The following is a 19758-nucleotide window of genomic DNA, read 5'->3' on the forward strand; positions in this document are numbered from 1 at the left end:
TTATTATTCTCTTATTCAGTCCTGAGGAAAGAAACATGAATTTAAAATTATTTAAACAAAATTAATGTTTGAATAAAACTTTATTGATCTCCAGCATTCCAGTGTAAATAATACTCAAAGTATTTCCCAGAATACATAAATCACAAGTACATTAATGTTTAGATTGAACAGCTGTTCATGTTCTCACCACACGGAGGCGCCGCAGAGCAACTCAACACGTGCGTGCGTGCGCGTGTGTGTGTGAGTGATTTGTTTAAATGAGACTTTAACAAACAAATCAGAGAAACGCTGATTCACTGCAGCAGCTGTTTAAGCTCCGCCCCCTTGCACCTGTGCGCGCACACCTGGCTGCTCCGTCGAAATCGAAACAACTTTTAGCGTTTTGCATCTCGTTTGCACGTTAAGCGTCGGTGACGAGTCCATCAACACTACATGTGGATTAATCCGCCGCTGAAAGTAGTCCCCAACAGAGTGAATGTAGATCTGATGAAAGTGAAATCATTGTATCGATAAGAACATTCATATCACACTAGCTGTGTCTCAATTCAGGGGCTGCATCCTTCGGAGGACCCAGCCTTCGCTGTCTACGTGGGCCGGGTCCTTCGAGGACCGCGTCACCTAGACCGTGGGGACTACGAAATGAGACGGTCTACGAAATGAGACGGTCTACGAAATGAGACGGTCTACCCTACAGAGGACTTCCTGTTTGCGTCAACAGCTGTTCCCGCCCCGCCCCCCTCTTGCTGCTCCCATCGCCTAGAATCCCTGCTCAGCAGGAATATATATGTATATATATATATATATATATAACTATATATATATATATATATATATATATATATATATATATATACACATAAATACATTAAACTAAAACATTTTCAGTATATATACTTTGAAGTTTTTAGTTTAGTGTTTTTAATCATATATTCAAAAATTCATTCATAGTTTATTTTCATAATATTGTTTTTCTAAATTAATAATCAGTTAATTAAATCAGTTACTATGTTAAATAACACATTTTCAGTTATAGTTCTTGCAATTAAAACAATGTATTTATCAATAACTTTATTTTATTTCATTCACACATTCATATATATTTACATGTAAATATATATATATATATTAGTGCTGGGCAAGTTAACGCGTTATTATCGCGTTAACGCATTAATTAATTAATTAATTGACAATTATATTATCGCGCGTTAACGCAGTTTTTTATTTATTTATTATTAAGCGACATTTTTAACACAAGAACCAGGCAGCAAGCAGTGGACAGCTGTGTTTGTGTGGCGTCACTTCCTTCTTCCCCCCCGGGTCCAGAACCCCTCCTACACTCAGTCACCGTCCTTCACTCTTGTCTCACAAACACACACACACACACACACACACACACACACACACACACATTGTCTCGTCACAGATCAAACGTGACTGTTGTGAAGTGGAGCTTCTTTACTGCCTGAACTGCAGTGTTACAGTGTTACAGTGAACAGAACGCGCCCTTGCACCCGACATGTGGTTTTCTACGTATCAACATTGTTAGCGTCAAGAACACGTACCATTCTACTTCCTGTCTCTTCAAAGTAAAAGCACTTCCGTTTTCATGCTCTTCACAATAAAAGTAAATCATGCAATCAAACAACTTACAACAGCGACAATGTTAAAATACATATTGTCGAGTTTTTAAAGTGTTTGGTTTGTAATATGTATAATAAGCATAATTTAGTATCACTACTGAGAATTTAACAAACATAAAAACATGACGTAGATATGTTTGCAGTTTTCACGGTGTATATTTAAATATCATCTCTTATGCTGCGTTCACACCAAACGCGTCGAAAATTCAACCCGCGTCTAGATTACATACAAAGTCTATGCACAGACGCATGAGACTGGCGCGGCGCGAATCTGCGATGGCGCGTCGCGATGGACGCGAATTTGCGGCGCGATGGCGCGATTGATGTGATTGACACTTGAGTTGAAATTTTTCAACTTCTGCGAAATATTCGCGTGACGCTGTGGCGCGATAGCCTATCAGCGTTGAGATGCTCCCCCCGTCATCACTGACGTCCTGCCGTTGTTGAATGAGGAAATAAATCCTGTAGCCGTCTGTGTTGACCCAGAGCTCTACGATACCTCATATCAATAGAGACCGGACCAAACTATGTGTATAAATGTGTGTGTGTAAACCATATGGTACAAACAATGAATAGACGCTGCTGTATTTACGTCTACACGACGTTAGTCGGAGCTGCTACAATGTTAGCATAGCATAGCACCGATCCATCCGCTCCATTGAGAAGACAAGTAGCCTACAAATCGGCATCATTACGTCGTTATTTCAGAGTCCCTTTTTGTCGGTTTATTGCCGTTAAATCACAGCCAGATCAGTTTATGTTGTGTTCACACAGCTGTAGTAAACAGCGACCTGTGGCTCACTAGACACAGTGAATACAGCTCGATAAAATCCACAGAGCTCCTCTGGACAATGTTCTGAACCAGACATGACGGCGTTTAGTTTCCCGGGATATCTGTGACTTCCACAACACGTACTAAGCAGAACTAGGTTATTCTTTTCATGGTTAATGGCGGACAGTTGAACGGGTTTCAGGGCGATAAGCCACGCCCCCCGCGTTTGGTGTGAACATGGCATTACACACATGAAGATAAAGTTGTGAACACCGGTTGAATATCTATGATCAGAATCATTATAACTGTATTTTAACTGCTGCTGTGTAAAGGGAATACTGCTGTTAAAAATAACCTTATTTGTTTAAAGTGTTTACAAACCAAATGTTGTTGCACTTTTGTTCATATAGCAGGACTTTCAAGATAAAAGTGCGCAATACACTACTTTTGAATTCATTATTGAACTTTGCCATAACAATGAGATTAATCACGATTAATCGCAAAAAATCCATGCGATTAATCGCGATTAAATATTTTAATCGTTGCCCAGCACTAATATATATTAATATATATATATATATATATATATTAATATATATATATATATATATATATATATTAATATATATATATATATATATATATATATATATATTAATATATATATATATATATATATATATATATATTAATATATATATATATATACCGTCTTGGTGAAGAGGGAGCTGAGCCGGAAGGCAAAGCTCTCAATCTACCACTCGGTCTACGTTCCTACCCTCACCTATGGTCACGAACTCTGGGTCGTGACCGGAAGGACAAGGTCGCGGCTACAAGCGGCCGAAATGAGCTTCCTCCGTAGGGTGGCCGGGCTCAGCCTTAGAGATAGGGTAAGGAGCTCGGTCATCAGGAGGGAGCTTGGAGTCGAGCCGCTACTCCTTCGCGTCGAAAGGAGTCAGCTGAGGTGGTTCGGGCATCTAATTAGGATGCCTCCTGGACGCCTCCCACTGGAGGTTTTCCAGGCACGTCCAACTGGGAAGAGACCCCGGGGAAGACCCAGAACACGCTGGAGGGATTACATCTCCCAGCTGGCCTGGGAACGCCTCGGGATCCCCCAGAATGAGCTGGAACATGTTGCCGGTGAGAGGGAGGTCTGGGTCAGCCTGCTGGGCTGCTGCCACCGCGACCCGACCCCGGATAAGAGGAGGAGGAGGATGGATGGATGAAGTAAAATTATTCAAAGAAAAAAAAAATGTTGACTTAAATAAATATTTTTCTCCAAAACATGTGTGCCACAATTATTGGCACCCCTAGAAAATCTCATGATTAAAATCTAACTGAACGATAATTCCAGTCATATTTTACATTTTTAAGTTCACCTGTTTGATAAGGAACTCTTAAGTGGTCAACCATGACTTCCTGTTTCGGCTGCATTTGAAGGAGTCTTCAGCAAACATGCAAATTGGGACAGCCTAGTCGCCGCGCTGTGGCGTAACCGGTCTACGAATGCAGCCTTCGAAGGATGCAGCCCCTGAATTGAGACACAGCTAGTGTGTGTGTGTGTGTGACGTCATATCCCTTGAGTTCAGCGTTTTGTCCGTCGCCATCTTGTTTTTTTTTATCAACCAGTGAACAGGAAGTGACCATATCTGGACTGAGGAGGAGTGACGTAGAGACGCCGTATACGTGTCTGGTAGAGACCTGTCAATCACTGTGTAGCCCCGCCCTAAAGCATCCCCTGCTTTATGGTCTGTTTGACTCTAAATGGACCATAATGTACTAAATGAACATCATGCTGTATTGAAGGAGACTTGAAACTAGAGATTGAGACCATAAACTCATGTTTACAATGTTTACTGAGGTAATAAATCAAGAGAGAAGTAGAGTCATTTTCTCATAGACTTCTATACAACCAGAGGAGTCGCCCCCTGGTGGACACTAGAGAGAATGCAGCTTTAACACATGAAGCTTTGACTTCTCTTTTAGAAGGTTGTCTCCTGAGTGTAACTACACAACAAACAGCTGATCAGCTGTGACGAACCTCAAACTAAATTCCCGTCGCTTTAAAATGAGGCTTTTAACGGCGAGGAGGCGAGGAAAGGAATCGAGAAATCAGAAAGAAGCCCAACAGTTCCTCCTGCTTGTTTGATTAAACGTCTTCAGTAGGAACCAACGAGACGCAGACAGGAAGTTGGACCGATTGAGAGACGGACCAACACAGATAATAGAGAAACAGCAGACGGCACTGATCCAGGTTCAGTTTGCAGGTTTTTATTTTTAGCACATGAGCCGATCAGCTTCACGTCACTGCTGGACTACATCTCCCATCATCCCCTCTGGGTGCCACAGAGACAAACGGGGAAGACCAATAGTGAGGGAAGACAATCAAAGGAACAAATCAGTGAAAACATTCATCAACATGTGTTTCTGAGAGAAGTATGGAAGCCCACAGGGGCCATTACTAAACTGATCGTCATCATTTCACACGTTAGTTTTACGAAGAAAAAGTAAAGTGCAACAATCCAATCTGCATTTTCATTTTATCGTATTGTCTTCTGAATTAAAATGAAGAAGCTGTTTAATATTTAATTCATACGTCGTACAGCGAACAATAATGCAAGAATAATTAGAATACATAACAATAATCACAGGAAAAGACAACAACAACCCGTTTACATTCAGAGTTTCATCACCGAACAAATGCGTCGAGTGGATTTTATTCCTCGTGAACCGTTGAACTGGAGACGTGTTGCATTTAAACTCACTTTAACTAGAATCTTCTGCACAAACGTTGCCAAATTCCTTCATTTCTTTTCTTACAAAGTTAAAAACGTTAAGTTGAAGAATCTGTCGTTAAATCTGTGAAACCAGATTTAGTTTTTTGTGTTCATCCTCACGAAGTCAACAGAAAGCAGCAGGAAGCTGTAAAAGTACAAAAGTCTGAATGTTATATACAAAAATACTTTTCCAGTAAAACTCTGAGGAGACAATTCACGAAAAATAAACCGTTTAATTCTCAAAAGCTCCTCAAAGAGTGAAACGCAGCTTTAACTGAGCAGCATCTGTCACATTTAAACCTATTGAAATGAGTTGATGTGCAGCAATTTCATTTATTTGCAAGTGAACTCTTTTATTTTGGGACGCAGCGACCGCCGTGTCCGGTCGTATTAAACGTGTCATGTGAGCTGCCGACGTGCCTCTGAGCAGGAAACCTGCCTTTAATCACAGTTATGTACGCATACATGAGTTCCAGTTCATTTCATCCAGTTTTTAATAACGTCAACGAGTTTCATTGTTCTTCTTGACAGAATCAGAACTTTAAGACGCTGAAAAAAATAAAATAAAATCTGTCATGGTTTGAGAAATTACCTAAAAAAACATCTTGAAATAATAATGATTCCATAAAGATATCTATATTTTTAAATCCTGTTTAAACAAATTATCCTTTTGTGTAGACGAGATAAAAACTTTAAAAGCTCTGTCTTCTTTTTGTTTCCCGCTATCTTCTGGACGCTATTCAGCTAGCTATTCGTTTAGTGATAACTTTCCCTTGTTGCACAGCTAACATGTCCATTAGTTTTTTCCTTTTGATTGTTTTCATTCTGATTTAATATTGTGACTTAATCAAAGTTGCAAAAGGCCAAAGGGCGACTGTGGGTAAGTGGGGAGCAGGGCTGTCCTTCAATCAGAGGATCGGTGGTTCGATCCCTGGCTCCACTAGTCGCATGTCGATGTGTCCTTGAGCAAAACACTTCACCCCAAAAGCTGCTCCCATAGTTGTGCCTACGGTGTAGAAATGTGATGGAATCTGAATTATAAGTCGCTTTGGATAAAATTGTCTGCTAAATGACTAATGTTTCACATTGACTTCATTAGATTTAGTTTCTCTTTAGTTGTTAGCTCTGTTAGCTTCTTAACTGCTACATTAGCTTGTTAATGTGAGCCTGCAAGCTTTTAGCTTGGTTAGCTCATCAGCTACAGATGTTCACCACAAACTACCAATTTGTACACAATGAGTCGGCTTAAAGTAGCTAGCTAGCTAACATTAGCGTAACTTTACCATGTTGCACAGCTGTCATGTTAGTTAGCCAATTGTTTTTTTCCTTTTGATTGTTTTCATTGTAATTTAATCAAAGTTTCAGATTGACTGCTTCAGTTTGAGATTTAGTTTCTCTGTAGCCGTTAGCTCTGTTAGCTTCGTTAGCTCCTCGTTCAGAGTGCAGCTGGTCCTGATCTGAAGAGACGAACAATCAAAGAGATCTGGTCTTGTTGGGTCTAATCAAGTATGTTTCAGGTGTTTGAGGATTTGGGTGTTTGGATTCAAACATCAGTCTAGTTCTTGTCAAATGTTTACAGCTGAGACTACAGGATCCACCTGCTGGTTCACCGTGGCCTCCAGAGTCTCAGAGAACATTTACATTCAGGAAGAAGAAGAAGAAGAGTTTGAGGTGAACTGGCTCCTGCTGTTGGCTCTTCATTCGTGCATAGTATACGATTGTCCTTGTCTGGAGGTCTTTAAAGGTCCAATAACTTGGACCTGGAAAGGGTCTGTGTCTTTTCTACCTGATCCTCAGGTGGACCTGAACAAAACCAGAATCTGAGTCAAATTGGAAGAGGACTTCAGTCTGCTTCCAACACAGTAGTTTGTACGATGTGAAACACCAGGAATGAATCTACCGTCACTTTCAGAGTCCTGAAGCTCTTCACCTCCGACCTCCACAGGATTCAAGACATACTCCTTCAAACATTACTGACCCTGCATTCGTACCGGCAGCTGTTTCGTCTTCATGTCCAGCCGAAATATAACTTCATCTAGTTTAGATTCACGAATATTCATAAAACCAAAATAAAAAGGTTCAAAAGGATGGTTTTGCTTTGTCTCTGAACTCTTCGTCTCTGAACTCTTTGTCTTGGCACATTTTCTTTTGTTAAAAGTACCTCAAGTGTTTGTGCAACCAAAAAGAGACTTTAAGGAATTTTCAAAGCCTGGCAAAGGGTTTAAGGATACTTCCAAATGACGTGACTTGAGTATAATTTATGCTACAAACTGTTTCTGTGGGGAAGATGTTTGTTGTGCCCCTCAGCACTGAGCTGTATCCGACAGTCCTGGTCCCTCCTGACACCCGAAAATAAAAACCTGAATGTTTCCTAATAATTTAAAAGTAGTTGATCCAGTTCTCAGCAGCTTCGTCTGAAGTCCAACAAGCAGAAGCAGAAGTTCAGTTTCTGGTCTTTACTGGACCGGACCGGTCTGGACCTGTTCGTACCAGAGGGAGTCCGTGGGGCTCACATGAGGCTCTTCCGGTCTGGGTTTAGTTTGGTGCTGTTGGAGGGGGAGGAGTCCAGTTGTCGGTATAACGCCCTCAGCTCCTTCACCTCCTCCAGCACCTCCTGAGCCTGACTCCACGTTGCCGCCGCCTCCCTCAGGAGTCTCTCAGCTTGAGTCGACTCCTTCCCCTTCATCCTCCCCCGTTCCCCGGCCTCCCCCTCCCCCCGCGCCTCCGTCAGCAGCCGCTCCGTCTTCTCCAGTTTCTGGCTGATCAGCTCCTGCAGCCGGATGATGGGCGCCGTGGTTCCACTCAGCGCCACCGTTTTGTTCTTAGCGACTTTAGTCTCCGAGTGCGTCAGGATCTCGTCCATGGAGCCACAGCGTTTTTTCTCCGCCGGCGTCAGGCGTTTTCCCGGCTGGGGGGTCTGGCCCGTCTGCTCCCAGACCACTGCCACCTCCCGGGGAAGGCTCTGGGATTTCCCAGAAGCCTCAGCTGTTCTGGCGGAGAGAGCGCCGTCGGTTTTGGACCTGGGACAGTCCGGACTGAGGTGGGACGGCGTTTTGTCAGAGTCGACCCTGAACCTGTCGCAGCCGTTGGCTCCCAGGGGAGACGGAGCGTCCTCCTCCTGGATCAGATCCAGAGTCAGCATCCCGTCTGAGGAGGAGGAGGCCTGACAGACCGAGAGGAGGAAGATCAGAACATCAATACCTCAGTTTATACGATCTGAAACAATCTCAACTCAAGGTCCTCTTACTTCCTTTGCTTGTTCTGGAGCGTTTTACTTTTATTACATGGTCTTCATCAGTCGATTCCTTTGAAAGTTTGGAGCAACTCATCCAAGTTGTCGTTAAACGTCCGGGAGGACAGTGTGATGCGTTCGAAAGCTCCAGAACAAGCCATTAAGTGGATGGATTAAGATCCAAGATGTATTCAATTGAAATTACAGATATTTTATTTTGAAAGGCTTCTGTTCGAGGAGAGTAAGGAGGTGATGAAGGAGAATCAGACTGACCACAGCCAGCAGGTGACCTCTGGTGGGCAGCCGTCGGTTGTGAGGAATCTTCACTCGATCTCGAGTCAGATGAGACAGCTGAGAGTCTTCTACTGTCACCTGTAAACAACAAACACAAACCTACTGTCACCTGTAAACAACAAACAAACCTCCTACTGTCACCTGTAAACAACAAACACAAACCTACTGTCACCTGGAAACAACAAACACAAACCTACTGTCACCTGTAAACAACAAACACACCTCCTACTGTCACCTGTAAACAACAAACACACCTCCAACTGTCACCTGTAAACAACAAACACACCTCCTACTGTCACCTGTAAACAACAAACACAAACCTACTGTCACCTGTAAACAACAAACACACCTCCTACGTCACCTGTAAACAACAAACACACCTCCTACGTCACCTGTAAACAACAAACAAACCTACTGTCACCTGTAAACAACAAACAAACCTACTGTCACCTGTAAACAACAAACACACCTACTGTCACCTGTAAACAACAAACACACCTCCTACTGTCACCTGTAAACAACAAACAAACCTCCTACTGTCACCTGTAGACAACAAACACAAACCTACTGTCACCTGTAAACAACAAACACAAACCTACTGTCACCTGTAAACAACAAACAAACCTCCTACTGTCACCTGTAAACTACAAACACACCTCCTACTGTCACCTGTAAACAACAAACACACATCCTAATGTCACCGGTAAACAACAAACACAAACCTACTGTCACCTGTAAACAACAAACACACATCCTACTGTCACCTGTAAACAACAAACACACATCCTACTGTCACCTGTAAACAACAAACAAAGCTACTGTCACCTGTAGACAACAAACACAAACCTACTGTCACCTGTAAACAAACATACCTCCTACTGTCACCTGTAAACTACAAACATACCTCCTACTGTCACCTGTAAACTACAAACAAACCTCCCACTGTCACCTGTAAACAACAAACACACCTCCTACTGTCACCTGAAGACAACAAACACACCTACTGTCACCTGTAAACAACAAACACACCTCATACTGTCACCTGTAAACAACAAACACACCTCCTACTGTCACATGTAAACCACAAACACACCTCCTACTGTCACCTGTAAACTACAAACACACCTCCTACTGTCACCTGTAAACTACAAACACACCTCCTACTGTCACATGTAAACTACAAACACACCTCCTGTCACCTGTAAACAACAAACAAGCCTCCTACTGTCACCTGTAAACAACAAACCTACTGTCACCTGTAAACAACAAACACACCTCCTACTGTCACCTGTAGACAACACACCTCCTACTGTCACCTGTAAACCACAAACAAACCTCCTACTGTCACCTGTAAACAACAAACACACCTCCTACTGTCACCTGTAGACAACACACCTCCTACTGTCACCTGTAAACCACAAACAAACCTTCTACTGTCACCTGTAAACAACAAACAAACCTCCTACTGTCACCTGTAAACAACAAACAAACCTTCTACTGTCACCTGTAAACAACAAACAAACCTCCTACTGTCACCTGTAAACCACAAACAAACCTCCTACTGTCACCTGTAAACAACAAACAAACCTCCTACTGTCACCTGTAAACCACAAACAAACCTTCTACTGTCACCTGTAAACAACAAACAAACCTCCTACTGTCACCTGTAAACAACAAACACACCTCCTACTGTCACCTGTAAACAACAAACACACCTCCTACTGTCACCTGTAGACAACAAACACACCTCCTACTGTCACCTGTAAACAACAAACAAACCTCCTACTGTCACCTGTAGACAACAAACACACCTCCTACTGTCACCTGTAAACCACAAACACACCTCCTACTGTCACCTGTAAACCACAAACACACCTCCTACTGTCACCTGTAAACAACAAACACACCTCCTACTGTCACCTGTAAACAACAAACACACCTCCTACTGTCACCTGTAAACAACAAACAAACCTCCTACTGTCACCTGTAGACAACAAACACACCTCCTACTGTCACCTGTAAACCACAAACACACCTCCTACTGTCACCTGTAAACCACAAACACACCTCCTACTGTCACCTGTAAACAACAAACACACCTCCTACTGTCACCTGTAAACAACAAACACACCTCCTACTGTCACCTGTAAACAACAAACACACCTCCTACTGTCACCTGTAAACAACAAACACACCTCCTACTGTCACCTGTAAACAACAAACAAACCTCCTACTGTCACCTGTAAACATAATTTATTGTCTAAAGTTTGAAATGTTATTGTTAAAAAGGAGAATGTGTCATTAGACTCTGCAGTCAGATCTAACACGTTTTAATGATACAGTATTTTTGAGTGTCAGCAGAGTCTGAATTAACATTAATTCTAAGACTGAATTCAATATGCAAAACATTTCAGTGTGTTTTATCTTCATCAGGCCTTTTAAATACAGTGTGAACAAACTACGTTAGGTGAATGTGGTTCATGAGAGGCTTTCATCAGCCTGGAACACGTGTCTGTGTGTGTGAGAGAGAACGTGTATTGATCAGACCATTGATCAGACTATTGACTGGTGGAAAACGTTGACCAGCTGCTGTTTGAGCGCTCTGACACACTTCCTGTTACCGTGTCGCTGAGGACGCTGAAATAAAAGAGAATACTGCCGTCTAAAAATCACATACGAAGACATCTCAAATATAATTCACTCGTCACCGTCGATCTCATCCAGAGCTGAAGGTTCAGAGACACAACAGGAAGTCTCTTATTGTGATGAGTCAGCAGCTGGAGCTGAAACTCACGGATCATTTAAATACTAATACAGGCTAAAAAACTGACTCCATGGAAACAGATTACAGGAACTGTTAAAGCACATGTAGATTAATCCGCCGCTGAAAATAGTTCCCAACAAATGCAAAACTACAGTGAGCAGCTGTTTTAGGACATTACTCATGAAACTATATACTTGTGTTTTTTAAACATTTATGTCTTCAGGGGGAACCAACGGGCCACAGACAGGAAGTCAGACAGTATTGAGAGACGGACCAACACGCAGATTTGTTAACGACAATTAAAAAATCCTCCAAACCAAACCTCCAGAAAAAAACTTGACGGCGTTTCATCCATTAACCCTGAAGACACAGCGAGTGGACAAATGAACCAACGTGTTGGTCGACAGGTAAACTTACATTTATTTTGTAAATCTACGCCCCCGGTATAAAAGGTGCCATATATCACTACTATGTTATAATACAATGATAACACCAGATGTGTCGTTAGTGACTGACTCCGTACCTCATCCAGGATTCTGTTTTTGGCTCGTGTGATGGCAGCGTTCAGGACGTTGATCCAGGACTCTTTCTCCTCCGGACTGACAGCCAGTAAGACCAGGTTAGGAACCTACAACACACATGATGCGTTATTGTCTTATTGTTCCAGGTGAAACGTTGGGTTATGTATAAATCCTGACGACATGGATCAGTCAATCAAACAGTGATCCTGTAAATACAGTCAGCTACACAGTATTAGCTCTTAGCAACAGCTAGCTTTGCTTGAGCTTGTTAAATGTCATGAAAGAGTTTCTGACTGATTATCTTCTTAAATTGATGTGAATTGAGATGCTTCATTTAATTGTTAAATATATGTTGTTAGCATGTTCAAGCTTGTTGTACCTTGGTGTTAACTTGTTATTCAATAGTTTTTTATAGTCGGCTTCTTTTAGCATGTAAGCAACTTGTTTCTTTGTCGTTAGTATGTTTTAGCATGTTCTTAGCTAGCTGTAGCTTAGTTAGCGTGTTATTAGCTTGTTGTACCGAAGCGTTAACTTGGTATTCGATTTCCATTTAACTTCCTGTGATATGTTCTCCTCTGGTTGTATAGAAGTCTATGAGAAAATGACTCTACTTCTCTCTTGATTTATTACCTCAGTAAACATTGTAAACATGAGTTTATGGTCTCAATCTCTAGTTTCAAGTCTTCTTCAAACAACTATTGTCTATGTAAAGAAATGGTGGGGTAGGGTTAACCCTGTCAGCACTTTAACCGTTCTTAGCACTGTTAGCACAGTTAGCTGCTAGTCACCGGCTCAGAGCCGTGTGAAGGCAACAGAAATACTCAGATTATTGAATTCAGCATCTTTTAATGTTTTTAAAGCTGATTCTGATTTATGTCTGACAGAAAATACACTGAGGAGCAATGACTGAACGAAAATGCTGACATCACACATTAGACACAGTGGTTAACCAATCACAGGGCAGAACACACACACACAGTCTGTGTGTGTGTGTGTGTGTGTGTGTGTATGTGTGTGTGTGTATGTGTGTGGGTGTGTGTGTGGATGTGTGTGCGTAACCTTTCTCACATTTCTACATGAAGCCAACACAAATGATTTGACTGGAGCTCTTTTAATCACTTCTTCTTCTGTGGTGCTTTAACCAGCTGGTAACACCAGACAGGTGTAGGGAGAGACAGACAGACAGGTGTACCGTGTTTCCAGGTGAGCTGCAGCGCTGCAGTCTGAACTTGCTGTGGTTCTTCTTGCTCCGACTCTTGTTCTTCCTGATCTCCTCACAGCGCTCATAGTCAGACAGGTCCAACACCTCGTCAGCTCGACCCAACTCCTTCACCTGCAGGGGACACACAGGTTAATGCTAAGCTACGCTAACACATCCAGTGAGAGTGATATCTATCTGAACACCTGAGAAGAAGAGTGTTGAACTGCTCCTTTAAATACCTGAACAGGTAGAGAACAGAGTACCTGAACAGGTAGAGAACAGAGTACCTGAACAGGTAGTGAACAGAGTACCTGAACAGGTAGTGAACAGAGTACCTGAACAGGTAGAGAACAGAATACCTGAACAGGTAGAGAACATAGTACCTGAATAGGTAGTGAAGAGAGTACCTGAACAGGTAGTGAAGAGAGTACCTGAACAGGTAGTGAAGAGAGTACCTGAACAGGCAGTGAACAGGTAGAGAACAGAGTACCTGAGCAGGTAGAGAACAGAGTACCTGAGCAGGTAGTGAACAGAGTACCTGAACAGGTAGAGAACAGAGTACCTGAACAGGTAGAGAACAGAGTACCTGAGCAGGTAGAGAACAGAGTACCTGAACAGGTAGAGAACAGAGTACCTGAACAGGTAGTGAACAGAGTACCTGAACAGGTAGAGAACAGAGTACCTGAACAGGTAGAGAACAGAGTACCTGAACAGGTAGAGAACAGAATACCTGAACAGGTAGAGAACAGAGTACCTGAACAGGTAGAGTACAGAGTACCTGAACAGGTAGAGAACAGAGTACCTGAACAGGTAGAGAACAGAGTACCTGAACAGGTAGTGAACAGAGTACCTGAACAGGTAGAGAACAGAGTACCTGAACAGGTAGATAACAGAGTACCTGAACAGGTAGATAACAGAGTACCTGAACAGGTAGAGAACAGAATACCTGAACAGGTAGAGAACATAGTACCTGAATAGGTAGTGAAGAGAGTACCTGAACAGGTAGTGAAGAGAGTACCTGAACAGGTAGTGAACAGAGTACCTGAGCAGGTAGTGAACAGAGTACCTGAGCAGGTAGTGAACAGAGTACCTGAGCAGGTAGAAAACAGAGTACCTGAACAGGTAGTGAACAGAGTACCTGAACAGGTAGAGAACAGAGTACCTGAACAGGTAGAGAACAGAATACCTGAACAGGTAGAGAACATAGTACCTGAATAGGTAGTGAAGAGAGTACCTGAACAGGTAGTGAACAGAGTACCTGAACAGGTAGTGAACAGAGTACCTGAGCAGGTAGAAAACAGAGTACCTGAGCAGGTAGTGAACAGAGTACCTGAGCAGGTAGAGAACAGAGTACCTGAACAGGTAGAGAACAGAGTACCTGAACAGGTAGAGAACAGAGTACCTGAACAGGTAGAGAACAGAGTACCTGAACAGGTAGTGAACAGAGTACCTGAGCAGGTAGAGAACAGAGTACCTGAACAGGTAGTGAACAGAGTACCTGAGCAGGTAGAGAACAAAGTACCTGAACAGGTAGTGAATAGAGTACCTGAACAGGTGGAGAACATTGGTTCATGTTTGTTGACAGTTTGCAGGTAAACACATTGAACTGCTGCTGCTTCAGGTGGCTGTGTAACACACACACACTCTCTGTGGCTTCTGCAGGTAAACCTTCAGCTCATTGATCTCCATGGAAACAGCATCCATTATTAAGCAGCTTTAAACTGAGACTTCCTGGGAGAGAGGCCACGCCCACCACACACACACACTGGTTAAACTGTGTTTCCTGTTTCAGACTGCAGCTCTGACTCTGATTGGCTGCTCCGCTGCAGGTAAGTGATCACCATACTACACACAGCATGACGTTCACATTAATGTGGACAGGAAGTGATGTGAACATTTAGTTCCTCTGAATATTCCTGATGATGATGATGATGATGACTCACTCACTCACTCACAGACACACACACTCACTTACTCACTCTCACATTCACTCACTCTCACACACTCACTCACACACTCACACACACACACTCACTCACACTCACTCTCACTCTCACACACACACTCACAGTTTTCTTTGTTCCTGTTTTTAACAAAGTGTGTGAAACTAAAACTTGTCTGATAAATCTCCAGAACAGTAAATTAAAAATCAATCTGCCCGTCAACAGACATTCAAGTGCCGACTATTAAATTCTTAATTCAAGAGATGCCAGAAATCAGAAAACTGTCGACTCTTAGAGGAAGTTTTATTTTGGTAAATCTAAAGCAGATGTGGTCAGTGTGTGTGTGGGGTGTCTATTCCTGCTGAGACAGGAAGTGTCACGAACCACAGAAGCAGAAGTCTGAACCTCGTCGTCGCACAGAGATGGACAGATGTCCTAATATGGTCGTGAAACAGTTTTCATGATGTGTCCTGTGACAGCTGATCATGTGGCAGCTGATCATGTGACAGCTGATCACAGCTGATGTCAGAGAGAGGAACCGAACTTTAGATGATGTGGAGCTCTGAGATAAAAAAAACTGAATCAATACAAATGATCGCTTTAAAATCAAAACTCGATGTGGATCAGATCTCCTCCAACAATCCTTCTCTGGTTCTCTGTGCTCAGGAACATAAATTTAACACCGTTGTTCTTTCATCTCTGTGTGTCAAGACAGTTACGTGTATAGCCTAGCTTAGCACAAAGACTGGAAGCAAAGGGAGACTGTTAGCCTAGCTTAGCACAAAGACTGGAAGCAGAGGGAGACTGTTAGTCTAGCTTAGCACAAATAATGGAAGCAGGGAAGATTTCTAGCCTAGCCACGAATATAAGAAGACTAAATTATTTCAGATAAAGGTTCTAACGAGACGTTCTGCAGCAGATAAAGGTTCTCTGAGGACGTTCTGCAGCAGATAAAGGCTCTCTGAGGACGTTCTGCAGCAGATAAAGGCTCTCTGAGGACGTTCTGCAGCAGATAAAGGCTCTCTGAGGACGTTCTGCAGCAGATAAAGGCTCTCTGAGGACGTTCTGCAGCAGATAAAGGCTCTCTGATGACGTTCTGCAGCTGATAAAGGCTCTCTGAGGACGTTCTGCAGCAGATAAAGGCTCTCTGAGGACGTTCTGCAGCAGATAAAGGCTCTCTGAGGACGTTCTGCAGCAGATAAAGGCTCTCTGATGACGTTCTGCAGCTGATAAAGGCTCTCTGAGGACGTTCTGCAGCAGATAAAGGTTCTCTGAGGACGTTCTGCAGCAGATAAAGGCTCTCTGAGGACGTTCTGCAGCAGATAAAGGTTCTCTGAGGACATTCTGCAGCAGATAAAGGCTCTCTGATGACGTTCTGCAGCTGATAAAGGTTCTCTGAGGATGTTCTGCAGCAGATAAATGTTCTCTGAGGATGTTCTGCAGCAGATAAAGGCTCTCTGAGGATGTTCTGCAGCAGATAAAGGTTCTCTGAGGACGTTCTGCAGCAGATAAAGGCTCTCTGATGACGTTCTGCAGCTGATAAAGGTTCTCTGAGGATGTTCTGCAGCTGATAAAGGTTCTCTGAGGATGTTCTGCAGCAGATAAAGGCTCTCTGAGGATGTTCTGCAGCAGATAAAGGCTCTCTGAGGATGTTCTGCAGCAGATAAAGGTTCTCTGAGGATGTTCTGCAGCAGATAAATGTTCTCTGAGGATGTTCTGCAGCAGATAAAGGCTCTCTGAGGATGTTCTGCAGCAGATAAAGGTTCTCTGAGGACGTTCTGCAGCAGATAAAGGTTCTCTGAGGACGTTCCGCCCTGTGTGGTGCTGCAGTGAAACCGGAGCTCTCTGTGTGTCTGCAGCTCAAACTGAAACTTGACTCCTGCAGAAGGTCGCTGTAGAAAGTGGAAGAGAAACTTTGTGTTTCCAGTCAGAACCACAACAGAACACTGAGGAACATAATAAATACTGCACAGAGTACTCACAAGTACTGTGATGTACTCAGCTAACAGTATATGATTATCTATAGATTGTTTATATCTCACAAAGAGTTTAAAGTGATTCATTTATTTATTAAAAAGCTGCACTGTCCCTTTAAATCTGTTACAGTTAACGAGGTTAACGAGCAGCGATGACATCACAGGTGATGTCTCACTGCCATCCGTCTCACGAGTCAGAAATTTGTCCGTTCTGATCGGTTCCAATAATGAATCTATAATCGATGGGTGTCAGTCACCTGTAGGCCCCGCCCCCCTCTGACTTACCTCTTTCTCACAGACGAACAGCTGATCTCCCCTCAGAACCACGAAGCGGTTCTTCCAGATCTCTCTGAAGATCCCTTTACCGCAGAACTTCCGGATCCAGCCGACCTTATCGGGCTGAACGTGCGGCGACGAGTCCTGCGCCCCCTGAAGAGGAAACAGGAAACAGGAAGCTGTCAGAAGAGCATCACCAGAGCAGGTGAACTATTTAATTAACACACAAGCTTCTTCTTCTGTCATTTTAGACGTTTAAAGTGAATCCAAGTGAGATTTCAGTTTGTAGTTTTCACCAAACTCCATCAAAAAAAGCTGAATTTTATTAGTCTGACGTCCATAAATTAAGAAATATCCGTTCTGTTGACGTTCTGCTGACGTTCTCCTCACGTTCTGTTGACGCTCTGCTGACGTTCTGCTGACGTTCTGCTGACGTTAAACAGCCTTTAGACTGAATATTCCCGATGTGATTCCTGATGTAAAGTAGTTTGTTCTTTCTGCAGGGTCTCTGCCTTTAAACCTTAGAACTACACAGAAAAACTACAAATACCAAACAGCTGCTGTAAACCGGATTTATTCAGACATTTTGATATTTTATTAATCCTGACTTCTTTAAATACTTTAAATCAGTTTGATATCAGAACAGAAGCTCTGATGGAACCAAAATATGTCAGATAATCTTTATAATAACAATCATACTAATGGAATATCATAATTATTAATTCCTGTTAATAATAATAATAAAAATGTTAATAATAATAATAGAAATGTTAATAATAATAATGTTAATAATAATTAATATATTAGATCGTAGTTAAATTACTTTTTTTTGTTCCTCTTTTTCTTTCAGTTATTTAACTTTCACTCCAGATCTGAAGCACATGTTTTAAAAATCATTTTTAACTTTTAATGTTTTCTCTTTTTTTACATTTTTAAAACATTTTTCAACAGCGCTCTTATTGTGAAAACCGGAAGCGTATTCTCAAGTCTCAAAGGCAGCGAAAACGGCCGTTTTTTGCTGCCTTCAAAATAAAAGGCGTGAAACTAATCCTTGAGGCTTTTGTTCCTCGAGCTCCGGTTTAACGTGATAAAAAAAAAACAAAAAAAAAACGGACCGCCACGAGCCGCCGGTGTTCGGTTCCGTTAACACTCACCCGTTTACCGGAGTTGTTCTTCTTCATGCTGCCGGTTGTCAGGCTTCCTGTGTAGAAACGTCCGACACTTTAACGGGGAAAACTCCCGTTATGTCCCCACAAAGAGCAGCGGAGCGGCGGGAGGAGAAGAGAAGAAGCGGGTAAAACTAAACCCCGGTTAAAGTCCCGGACCGGAGCCGCTCCTCAGCTGTTGGTCCTCGGTTTGTTTCTCTCTCTCTGCTCGTCTCAGTGCTGCCGCCGCCGGACTCCGATGCGCTCTGACCGGACAGGAGCCGCTCCGAGAGTCGGTGTCCGGTTCCTCCTCCTCCTCCTCCTCCTCTGGACTCCCTGCTGGCTCAGCGGCTCCTCGGCAGACACACAGCGCCTCCTACCGACCTGATAGAGGAGAGGGGGGGGGGGGGGGGTATAAGTACACACTGTGAAAGTAAAAGTACAAACGTGTTAGCAGTATAATGTACTTAAGAAGCACTGATATGCAGATATGTGTTTTATTATATATAATATTAAATATTATATATCCCTCCTCCGCCGGGGTGCCCGCCGGCCGCCACACGCCAGGCCGCCGCGGTTGTTTCTCTGCGACCTTGTTCGTTGAGTTGTAGATCCACTCGAGTTTCTCCAAAAGTTTTCAAATGCTATGGTGTCCTCAGGTTAGCGTAGCGTAGCTCCAAACACCAACAGCTCAGTTAAAATGAAACACATTCAGCCATAACATGTGCAACGCTTCTCCGCCGCTGTCAGCAAGAAATACCGTTCATACAAATCCTTCTCCTGGCTGAGTCAGGCTGCCAGCTGGGGTTGACTGACCATTTCTTACAATGTCCAGCTTTTCCTGAAATGTCCTTTCTTGAGAAAGGCGTTGTCAGTAACTCCGCCACTAAATCCGTTTCTCCTCCTTATTCAGCCATTGAGTGTTAAAAACACAAAGCTAGGTAAACAAATTAATAAACTACACCAAGCAAAACCCTAAAGATGTTATCATTTCTTCCATATCTTTCAATTTGAACTCTCACTACTCTGACTAAGCTCTGCTGGCAAGTTAAGTTTTGTTTCACAATAGTCACGTGCTCGCCCACTGACCAATCACAGCGCACTCTGCACCTCACTGCAGAGCTGCACCTGGACACTGAGCTGACTACTTGTAGGCCAGCTAGCAGCTCTGACACGTCAGAGAATACGCCCAACATGTCAAACTAAAGATCTGATTG

At 42.9% G+C, this 19758-nt stretch overlaps 1 protein-coding gene across 1 annotated transcript; it reads right to left on the minus strand.

Moving 5' to 3' along the window:
• Window positions 1-4667: 4667 nt before the first annotated feature.
• LOC142934074 (pleckstrin homology domain-containing family O member 1-like) lies at window positions 4668-18880 on the minus strand. The gene is made up of 6 exons (XM_076078459.1): window positions 18551-18880; window positions 17406-17549; window positions 13193-13333; window positions 12003-12107; window positions 8695-8793; window positions 4668-8352 (listed from the first exon to the last, which is right to left on the minus strand). Exons 1-6 carry the CDS (start codon window positions 18575-18577, stop codon window positions 7699-7701), a joined length of 1170 nt encoding a protein of 389 aa, XP_075934574.1. The 5' UTR covers window positions 18578-18880; the 3' UTR covers window positions 4668-7698.
• Window positions 18881-19758: the final 878 nt, after the last annotated feature.

The sequence above is a fragment of the Anarhichas minor genome, unplaced genomic scaffold (genome assembly GCF_050575085.1).
Source record: "Anarhichas minor isolate MPS153535 unplaced genomic scaffold, ASM5057508v1 ptg000066l, whole genome shotgun sequence".
In the NCBI taxonomy this organism is placed as follows: Eukaryota; Metazoa; Chordata; class Actinopteri; order Perciformes; family Anarhichadidae; genus Anarhichas; species Anarhichas minor.